Source organism: Mixophyes fleayi, chromosome 10 (assembly GCF_038048845.1).
Source record: "Mixophyes fleayi isolate aMixFle1 chromosome 10, aMixFle1.hap1, whole genome shotgun sequence".
NCBI classification, from domain to species: domain Eukaryota; kingdom Metazoa; phylum Chordata; class Amphibia; order Anura; family Limnodynastidae; genus Mixophyes; species Mixophyes fleayi.
In genome coordinates this window covers 89,958,015-89,969,346 of record NC_134411.1, presented here as the reverse complement: position 1 = coordinate 89,969,346, position 11,332 = coordinate 89,958,015, and the positions used below count along the sequence as shown (strand labels likewise).

The 11,332-nt window shown below is 41.2% G+C and overlaps 1 protein-coding gene across 2 annotated transcripts; it reads left to right on the top strand.

The window, feature by feature from the left end:
• Positions 1-616: 616 nt before the first annotated feature.
• On the top strand, positions 617-10,046 carry LOC142104445 (NAD(P)H dehydrogenase [quinone] 1-like). Of its 2 annotated transcripts, XM_075189110.1 has the most exons (6): positions 617-1,066; positions 2,392-2,556; positions 6,513-6,643; positions 7,651-7,764; positions 8,563-8,664; positions 9,459-10,046. In XM_075189110.1, the coding sequence occupies exons 1-6, from the start codon at positions 1,060-1,062 to the stop codon at positions 9,768-9,770; spliced, it is 831 nt and encodes a 276-aa protein (XP_075045211.1). In that variant the 5' UTR covers positions 617-1,059; the 3' UTR covers positions 9,771-10,046. The 2 variants fall into 2 exon arrangements, with proteins under 2 accessions (XP_075045211.1, XP_075045212.1); XM_075189111.1 differs by lacking the exon at positions 617-1,066 and having other exon boundaries at positions 1,877-2,556.
• The last annotated feature ends 1,286 nt before the right edge of the window (positions 10,047-11,332 follow it).

Genomic DNA, 11,332 nt, shown 5'->3' with positions numbered 1-11,332 from the left:
TAATAAAATGTAGGAGAATAAAATGTAGTATATATATAAATTTTAATAAAAAGATAAACACTGAACTCACGTATAGTTCAAGGAACACAGCCTTGCTGTGGACACCCCGATACAGATAAGCTGGTTTTATATTACTCTCTGGTACGCCTTCATCTATTGATTTGTATTATTATCTGATGAACTGCATTATTTTATACACCTCCTGCACATTCCTGTCCCTTGATGACAATTGATTGAAGAGTTGTAAGTTGTGTCACAGCAGCCTGGCAAAGCTTGTATAAGTTGCACTTGAACTTTTCTATTCCACCCTGTTATCAGAGTGGGATTCTGCACGTTCATGTTTGATATGATTGGTCACTCTGTCTTGTATTTGGATTAAGACTGGATTATTTGTATATCTTGTTGAATACCAACCCAGAGATTTGAACTGAATCCATATGCTTATTTACATTTTACCCACCTTGTTCAGCATTATCTGTCAATATCACCATTGCGCCTTCGTTCTGTTGTACCTATGACATTGTATATATATATATATATTGTATATATATATATATATATATATATATATATATAGTATACATATATACTGTATGTACACAAACCTTTCCCTGCAATGTCGCTGCTGCTTGCTGCATATTTAAAAAGATTAATAAACAAGTAAACCCCTGTACAGAGTAATTACATAATTATACATTATAAATAACAAGCGCACACATTATTTGATTGTAATAAATGAATCAATTGGATAATATTGTAAAATAAATGCCCCTTTAACGTGAATGCTTTTATCTCACCTAGTCCCCAGCTACAAGACCAGTCTAGTTAATCTAGTCTGTTGTAGGACTAAAGGCGGTTAGAGGGAACGTTCTCTTGTCAAATGTTTAACCTGACAACCTGATATAATTTACCTGTGTCATGATGAGGGATTTCTTGTGTAACTGGGATGGTCATATGCTCGCACTATAAAAGGCAGCTCTTTCCTTCAGTTCCAAAGTTCTAGGCTGCAAGTGAACAAGACTCGGACTATTCCCCCCAGGGAGCTCGCTCAAGGAAATCATGACTGGTGAGTATTCCAAATGTTTTACAAGATTCTTGCAAATCTCTATGATAATCACTATGAACTAACGTAGAATATTTCCAGTGGGCCAAAAAGGTAAGTGGCCATAATTTTGCTTTGCAAACTGAATGTGAACAACTGCCATTTTAATTCAATATTCATTTTGAAGACAATGGTGAATTAATTGAAGGGAAATACATTATTCATAAATATCCATATAATTCCTATCAGCGCTAATCACTATTTTAGTGACATTTTATTTTATTGTCTTTTTTACTCTCACTCATTTCTCATCTTACATCTTCTTTTCACTTCAAGGCAATTGTATGAGATTTGTATTTGTCTATAGTCATAGCAACCCATGTGACTGCTAGATGTCCAGCAGCAAAGTAGACATGTCTCCTCGTTTATTGCTGTATATTGAAGTGACCACAGAATGGATATGGGATCTGCCTGTACTCAGGGACCCCTGTCTGATTAGTCAATACTTTATTGCAATGTTGGATTATATTTTGGGCTAGAGAGAGTCTCAGAAATGGCATGTAAAGTAAGATTGCATTAGTTTGCATTAGAACCCAGCTATTGGCACCCCTGGATAGAGTTGCAACTTATCTCTCACAGTTTTCCAATTGCTATGTTAAGCCTTAAAGAAACCTTGATGTCATTGGCCATTATTATAATGCCTTTTTAATGTCATTAAAACTACAATCTTGTGTCAATGTCATGAAGTGTCATTATACAATTCTAAAAATAAAATAGATTGATTTAATATCTGTTTATAACATTGGGATTAAAAACCTGTGGAATAATGCAATAATATGGAAATATGGCCAAGGTGGACCTCAACAAAATGGCTGCCTGTTCTAGTCTTATACAAAACATAAATATTGTTATTAATATAAAACACATTTCTATAAAATATAAAGAATTCTACAAATGACATATATTATAACGCCATTCTTTATTAGGTCTATCAATAGGGAAGAAACCAGCAATTTTACCTCACAACTTTCCTCGTTTGAAATTTTAGACATTTTATACTAGAATTCAAATCCAACCAGGCCACACACAATCTGCTCATATTTGCCCAAAATTGTGAGGCTGCACTCATTTTGCCATGATAGACAGGACTGTTGGGGGGTAAATCATGACAGGTGGAATACTTTGATATTTGCTGAATTTAAGCTATCCCAGAGAAAAAAACAGCAATCTCATTTCTGAAAGGAGGCGGCCATTTTATAAATGAGATTGTCCTCAGTCTCATATTATTAAAATATATTTTGTTTGTGTGGAATGATTTGTTGATATATATTATTTTCCCCTTCTCTCAGGCAAAACAGCGCTGATTGTTTTCGCTCACCAGGAGCGCACGTCCTTTAATTACGCCATGAAGGAGGCGGCCGTGGCGGCTCTGAAGAGGACTGGGTGGAAGGTCATTGTGTCGGATCTCTACGAAATGAAATTTAAATCTGTCTTGTCACGTGATGATATCAAAGGTAATAAACTAATGTCACACAACAATATTGGTCAGGGGGTAGTTGTCTTGTGTAAAAATGTGTAACGGGTGGTAATAGGGTAATGTAGTGAGGTTAAGAGGGAGGTTGAGGAATATTATAAGCTTGTCTGACTAGGTGGGTTTTCAGAGAACGCTTGAAAGTTTGTAGACCAGAGGAAAGTCTTAGTGTGCGAGGGAGAGAATTCCATAGAGTGGGTGCAGCCCGAAAAAGTCCTGTAACCGAGAATGGGAGGGTGTAATGAGGGTGGATGAGAGACGCAGATCTTGTGCAGAACGGAGTTGCCGAGTTGGGAGATATTTTGAGACGAGAGGAGATGTATGTTGGTGCAGCTTTGTAAGTTAGTAAAAGTATTTTATATTGGATTATGTAGAAAAGAGGCAACCAGTGTAGAGATATACAAAGTGATTCAACAGAGGAATAATGATTTGCAAGAAAAATTAATCTTCCACAGCATGCAAAATAGATTGTAGGGGTTTGAGTCTGTTTTGGGGAAGACCAGTAAGGAGGGAATTGCAATAGTCGATGCGGGAGATGATAAGTGCAAGAATTAAGGTTTTTGCAGTGAGATATGTGCGAATTCTAGAAATGTTTTTTAGATATATATAACATGATTTAGATATAGAGTCAATGTGGGGAACAAAGGATAGGTGTGAGTCGAGGATTACACCTAGGCAGCGACCTTGTGGGGTGGGATTTATGGTCATGTTATCAACAGAGATAGAAATGTCAGGTATGTTCTTGTTGGTGGGTGGGAATATTATTAACTCTGTCTTAGAAAGATTAAGTTTGAGTTGGCGAGAGGACATCCAGGATGATATGGCAGAAAGACAGTCAGTTACAAGGGACAACACAGATGTCGACAGAACAGGAGAGGATAGATAGATTTGGGTATCATCTGCATAGAGATGATACTAAAATCCAATGAAATGGAGAGGCAGAGGATAATCTAAAATATAACCCAATGCAGCCATTTTGTGGGTTGAATTAATATTCATGAGAATGCAGATTATCCGTTCATTAGGAGGCGGTACCACCACTAAGATATCAAACACACAGAGGGGTAGATATACTAAAACTTCTAAAAAGGAAAAGTGGAGGTGTTTCCCATAGCAACCAATCAGATTCTAGCTATCATGTTCTAGAATTCTCGAGATAAATGATAGCTAGAATCTGATTGGTTGCTATGGGCAACACCTCCACTTTTTCTTTTTAAGTTTTAGTACGTCTACCGCCTGGTGTCCATTGCTATTGCACTGATAGACACTTGTTTTAATGGAGGCGCAAGATTTAGCAAATTTACTGTTAGTAACATAAATATTTGTATGATAAATACACAATGCCATACAATGTAAAGATGATTGTGGAATTATTTTGGCCAATTTAAAAGAGATCAGTTCTAAAAAAAAGTTATTATTAACCTTTATGTATATGACACCTACATATTATACAGAGTTTTACAGCAACTGTTTAATCATTCACGAGTCCCTGCCTCAATGGAGCTTACATTATATATTCCCTACCACACAAACACTAGGGTTAATGTCATCAAGAGCCAATTAAGCTATCAGTGTGTTTCTACAGTGTAGGAGGGAACCACCCATCTGATATTGAATTGATACACTGAATATTGCCTCACATATCTGCCAATGTTGATGAATTTCATGGGAGTTTCAAGGCCTGATTCATTAAGGTACGCAGTGAGCAGTGAGCAGTGACTGTGCTGTGGCTGATGATCCAGTTATCATATACCTACATAAGATATCTACACGCCTGTTCCTGACCTCTTGAAGCTGACTGGAGTCCACTTCCAAGCACCTCTGATACAGATAAGCTGTTTATATCTTTTTGGTACGTTGCCACCTATCACTTGCTACTGATTGTCACGGATACATCTGAAACGCTGCTTTTTGCTTTCTTCTGTCTGTATTTCGGCATATGTTCAGGAATTATGAAAATTGGTTGATACTGCTTATACCAGCCTGACATGATGAACACTTTGTACTTGCATCTCTATATACAGTAATATTGACTGTCTGGACGATTTCTACCAGCTTACACTACCGTATTTGGTGCTATCTTCCCTCTTTCTATGTTAACATTGTTTATTTCTCGATCGGAGTACCATCCGAAAATTGAGAGGGAGGCTGCCTACTCTTATGAAGAATAGTGTATACCAAGATTGGTTATTCATATTACTATTTACTCACCTATTTCAAGTTTGTATGTATATATATACAAATGTATATTTGTATGTATATATATATATATATATACATATATATATATATATATACACATATATATATTCATATATATATATATATATATATATATATATATATATATATATATATACATATACATATATACATATATATATACATATACATATATATATACATACATACATATATGGATACATATATATATACAAGTTAACCCGTGCATGATACTCATGCATTCTAGTCAAATCAAGCTACTTAAGGTCTTAAAAAGGTTCTTGTCATGCATTTGGGCCTAGCCCAGGCCTCCTCAGGGGAAGATCGTTACTTCCCGACGCAAGCGCCCTTTTTAATGTGTGTTCATGAGGTAAAATTACCTCACGAAAATGAGTTTCACCCCTCAACTCGTAAATTTAGCCTTTACTACCCCTCCCACGGGGGGAAGGGGGGATGATGGAAGTTAACTGACTTGACTATTCTAATTTTTTTGTCAAATAATGTCAGTATACCAAATTTCAGGTCAATTGGATGAGCCCTTTCTGAGAAAATAGTTTTTTCCACACACACACACACACTAACGCACGCCCCTACACATGTGTGTTCATGAGGTAAAATTACTTCACGAAAATGAGTTTGAGCCCTACCAAATTTCAGCCCTTTTTGAAATTTTTTTCCCACACACACTAAGAATTTAGTAGGTCAGTGTATAACTCTGCCCAGCAGGTGGCGCTGCAACTTGGTTTTTTTTTCCACACACACACAGACGCCACTAAGCATTTATATATTAGATATATATACATATATATATATATATATATATATATATATATATATATACATATATATATATCACTTTTTTTTACATGTGCTCTCTCAGCGTCCCTTCCGCTAGAGAATCAAATCCCCCTTAACTTACCTTTCAATCTCCTTGTTCTCCGAGTCCGATCCCCTTCTCTTTGTTTTTCTGAGTCGTCACTGTCGCTGTTCTCCTCTCCTCCGTTCTGTGCTCCTCCGTGCTGTGTCATCACGCCCGACATTCACTGCGAGCACAGCACAGAAAAGGGGACCAGGGAGGGAGCCGGATCGCCACCTGACCGGCCGCAAAAGGTAAGTTTTGTTGTTGTGTTTTTTACAAGATTTTTTATTTTCAACCTGCCTTGGGCCCCCTTGCCCGCTAGACCCCTGGGCACCTGCCCATCATGCCCAGTTGGAAAGACGGCCCTGTGTGCAATGACTACGTGCATATGCCCAGTCCCCTCCCCGATCCGCCCATGAAATCGTGGGCTGTTGACAGTGTCCTTTGCGTACAAACATGAAATGGATGTACTTGCGTTCACTGACGTATAGTCCGTTTCTGAACATGCGCAGAGCAATTTTACACAAAATACGGCACTGTCAGGATTTACGTTCCTTAGTGGATCAGGCCCTCAGTGTTCAAAATAAGCAGCGTTTTCATGATTTGGGTGTGTCCTTTTCAGATGAGGGTGTGGTTTGGGCAGCGTGTGACCTGGATAGATCACGGACATGGTCCATTGTTTTCCTGGTTTTGTGTCCTGTAATGTCGGAATATACGGGTTCATCACACAGAATAGCATACAGGTGACGGCTCCTGTTTAATTACTTAGCCTGTCTTGGCCTGTGTGCCTCCCAAGGTTACAAGGTGAGCCCAGTCATGATTATACCAACCTGTTATTTCTTTACATTTCTACACAGGTAAACCCAAGGACCCGAAACACTTCAAATACGGCGCAGAGACCGCGGAGGCGTGGAAGGAAGGGCGTTTAGCCGAAGATATTGTCGAAGAGCAGAAGAAAGTCCAAATGGCCGACCTTGTTATCTTTCAGGTACATATGTTACATGTGGAATTGCTCTCCACCTTCTTCACAGATAAAACAAATGCCTAGCAGTGGAGGGTACATAGACAGACTACAGAAATAGCATGCATGCTATTCCACAGGCACAAAACACAATAATCTTTGTTTGCAATGCAATTATGACTGTTAACATCATAGGCAAACCGAGGGGGGGGGGGGGGGTCCTAGTGCCTGGAAACCCCCCTCCAAGCCTGGGGCACTGTATAATTGAGGTGGCTGGACCCTGCCCCCGCTTCACACGGCTCTGCTTGAAAAGGGAGAGCTGTGTGCACCTAACAGTAGTGCACGCAGCATTGCCCATGTATATTATGGGGATAGGAAGAGTTGGAGAGCAGCCAAACACTGTCTAATATTATAGCCACGCCCCCATGCATGCTGGTCACGCCCACTGGTGGCGTGGTGTGGAAACCCCCCCCCTCTACAAATCCTGCGTTTGCCCCTGAACATTTACGACTGAAAAATCATGAATAATTAGGCCAGGCAACATTAAAACCACACCCAGACCTGGTCAAACCACGCCCACTTCAAAAAAAGATCTGTTGGTTTTCACTAAGCCACACCCCTTAAAACAAAAAAAAAAAACAGGACTTTTGGAAGGTATGAATCTAATGTAACAGAAATGTGATTATAATGATTAGTCATTTTAACTGCCCACAAAACAATTGTATAAACCACATAATCAATTCACACAAACCCAGACCTAATGCGTACATTTATTCCCACTTTCCGCTGAAGTTCTTTAAGCCCCGCCCCTTTTCAAAGTCCGCCAATTGGGACTATCTCGCTGAGATTGGGCCGCTGGGGAGTTAAGCATTACCCCATATATAGCTGTCAGCTGTCCTCTGCAGCTGTCACCTACACTCAGTAATGGCTACAAGTTACCTGTTGTATAATATTTACCATACGGCCAGCGTTTGGCTGCCCTACTGGGTGCACTGTGGTGTTTGGATTTTAATGTTGTCATTGTGTCATCACAGTTTCCCTTATACTGGTTCGGGATGCCGTCCATAATGAAAGGATGGGCTGAGCGAGTCTTCACCATGAAGTTTGCATACAGTTATGAGACAATGTATTCCGAAGGACCATTCAAGGTAAGGTGACAATATCTAAGTGCTTGTTCAATATGCATGAAAATGGAGCCAATTAATTCACTAGGAACCAATGACATCACTGAGGCACCTCACCTCATACTTTCTAGTCAATTCACATAGAATATGTATTTAATTTTTTTTAAATAACAAGTTAATTACCTTTGTAGCGTGCAACTTAGCGATCCTCCTAAAAATCATTAATTAATCAACCCTGTCAGTCTGCTACACAGACACAGGCTCACTGCTCTCAGCATGCCATGTGATGTCAGAGGGGGGAGAAGGAGCATGTCACAGTGCAGACAGAGCTCAGAGGGGCGTTCCAAAGCCTCACTGCACACTACATAATTTGCCATGTAACTGTGCTTGCCATGGTAATCCAGAAACATTGATCACTAAGAACAGCCAGAAGTAAAATAAAAGGGGAAATAGTAATTATCAACATTCTTCTTATAGCCTGCTGCAGTTGTTTATGTAAAAATAAATAACCACACCTGATTTTTTTCATGCAATTGCTGATTCAAACTTGTTTTTATACATTATTTTTGTTTATTTTTTTAAAAAAGCAACAAAAAAAAAAGGTTACTAAGGATATTACTTGTTGTACACAACAAGTATTTGTACATTTTTCGCAATAATTTTGACCATCGGGGGGCACTGTTTCATGGCAAGCTGTTGTTTAATTTATCTCTGCTGAATAATCTCTTTGTCGGCTCCTAAAATAAATACTCATCATGCATTTAGCGAATGCTTTCACAATAATTCTAAATATTTTAATATATATGTTGTTTTTTGTCACAGAATAAGAAAGCCATGCTGTCCTTCACTACTGGTGGCCCCGGGTCAATGTCCTCATCTAAAGGGCCCAATGGAGACATGAATGTAATCTTATGGCCAATGCAGGTAATGTATCAGTCATGTTAATTTTTACTTGTGTTCAGGGGGATTAACTTCCAGTTTGCTCCTGCCTGGTCGTACCTCAGGTACCCAGTTCAATCCTACGCCATGTTGCATCAAAAACTTACAAGTGTCATACAGAAGGACATACAAGGCAGCACTAGGCATTGATTTGATGATGTTACTAGTTTAGGATAATTATAGTTGTTTTTTTTTGTAGTTTAAGAATGTAAACATGTTGGTGAAACGTAAATGTGAAACCGAACTTTCCCGTAGAGTCTCCTGAAGACTCCCAAAAACTGGTATAAAAAAAATGAGAGTGCCATATTTCTGTTCCTTCTTAGCGGTGGAAAAACTGGATTTATAAGGACAAAAATAAATAAATAAAATCAAGTGTGTGGGGTTGCACTGAACAGCAGATTGCCTCTTTAAATAACATTTTAATGCTTTCATTTCCAGAGTACACAGCTTAAAAAATTACAGTGGTGTATCTTTGGGCAATCAGGCCCAGATGTAGCATTTTAACTGGGGCCCACTTCGGCCCCCCAGCCTCTGCCCTCCCTTTCCTACTTGTCACAAGCTCCAGGCTACCCCTGTCTACTTGTCACAAGCTCCAGGCTACCCCTGTCTACTTGTCACAAGCTCCAGGCTACCCCTGTCTACTTGTCACAAGCTCCAGGCTACCCTCTGCTGCATGGTACAGTCTTAGGCCTCATCGTAGTCAGACCTTTACTAGAATTCCACAGTATATGATTTTGTCAGGTCACCAAACAGACTGACTGATATGTCTGTATTTGCAGAATGGCCTTCTGAATTTCTGCGGGTTCCAAGTCCTGGAGCCACAAATCTTGCACGCCGTGGCGCACATCCCACAGGAAGCTCGTACCGAGATACTCAAGAGCTTTGAGAAGAGGCTGGAGACTGTCTGGGATGAGAAAACCATCAAGTTCCTTCCTATTCAGGACTTTGAAGGCATGTCCAGCGGATTTCTGCTGAAGAAAGAAGTGGAGGAGGCCAGCTCTGAGAATAAGTATGGCCCAACTGTGGGGCAGCATTTGGGCAAGCCCCTGCCACCCGATAGCCAGGTGAAGGCTGAAATCACCAAATTGTGATAGACTGTTTATAGAGGATGGCGCGCCACTAAAGCCACGGCACAGCTGTCATCCGAAAATAAAGGAATCACGCGGCAAGCAACATGTGGAAGTCCAGCTCGAATGGGGTCTGTAAACTACTATATAACTGTATATTAGGCCTATTCATCATTTTATACAGAGAGGTACCAGGCACGATTTGCTGTACACTTCCATTATCTTTACAATACCATTACCTCAGTGTGACTGTCTTTGTGTCTCTGTTGGAGATGACATTAAAATATTTATTTCAATGCCTTCGGTCATTCTGTCTTCCTGGGGTTTATTATGGTTAGAACTGATGTTTTTAGCCAGGTTTAAGATCAGCAAACAGAGTGTGGTGGAAAAAATATCAGGCGTCAATTTGTAGGCGATCAGAATGATAATTGTTGTTGCATAAAAAGCGTAATATAAAAATATAACAAATATATTTATCATAAAGCCATCAGCACAGTCATTATATCTTCAAGATGGTTTCCGTTAGTTGCCATAAACAGTAATTTATATGCAATAAAAAAGATTCATTGTTATGAGAAACATTTATAATCAAAAACATTGTTTTGAACATATAATCAATACATTTGTCTGTCTGGTAAGTTTCCTAAGATTATAATGCATTGAAGTATAATAACTGCTTCTAGACAGCCCTTCTGCCAACCCCTCCCTCCCTGCTTCCAGATAGCCCTTCTGCCAACCCTTCCCCCCTCCTTCCATCCAGACACCCCTTCTGCCAACCCCCCCCTCCCTGCTTCCAGACAGCCCTTCTGCCAACCCCCCCTCCTTGCTTCCAGACACCCCTTCTGCCAACCCCTCCCTCCCTGCTTCCCGACAGCCCTTCTGCCAACCCCTCCCCCCTCCTTGCTCCCAGACACCCCTTCTGCCAACCCCCCTCCCTGCTTCCAGATAGCCCTTCTGCCAACCCCCCCTCTGCTTCCAGATAGCCCTTCTGCCAACCCCCCCTCCTTGCTTCCAGACACCCCTACTGCCAACCCCCCCTCCTTGCTTCCAGACACCCCTACTGCCAACCCCTCCCACCTTGCTTCCAGACACCCCTTCTGCCAACCCCCCCTCCCTGCTTCCAGATAGCCCTTTTGCCAACCCCCCCTCCCTGCTTCCCGACAGCCCTTCTGCCAACCCCTCCCCCCTCCTTGCTTCCAGACACCCCTTCTGCCAACCCCTCCCTCCTTGCTTCCAGATAGCCCTTCTGCCAACCCCCCCTCCCTGCTTCCCGACAGCCCTTCTGCCAACCCCTCCCCCTCCTTGCTTCCAGACAGCCCTTCTGCCACCCCCACCCTCCTTGCTTCCAGACAGCCCTTCTGCCAAGTCCCCCTTCTTTCTTCCAGACAGTCCTTCTGCCAACCCCCCCTCCTTGCTTCAGACAGCCCTTCTGCCACCCCCCCTCCTTGCTTCCAGACAGGCCTTCTGCCAAGCCCCCCCCCTTCTTTCTTCCCAACAGCCCTTCTGCCAACCCCTCCCCCTCCTTGCTTCCAGACAGCCCTTCTGCCACCCCCCCTCCTTGCTTCCAGACAGCCCTTGTGCCAACC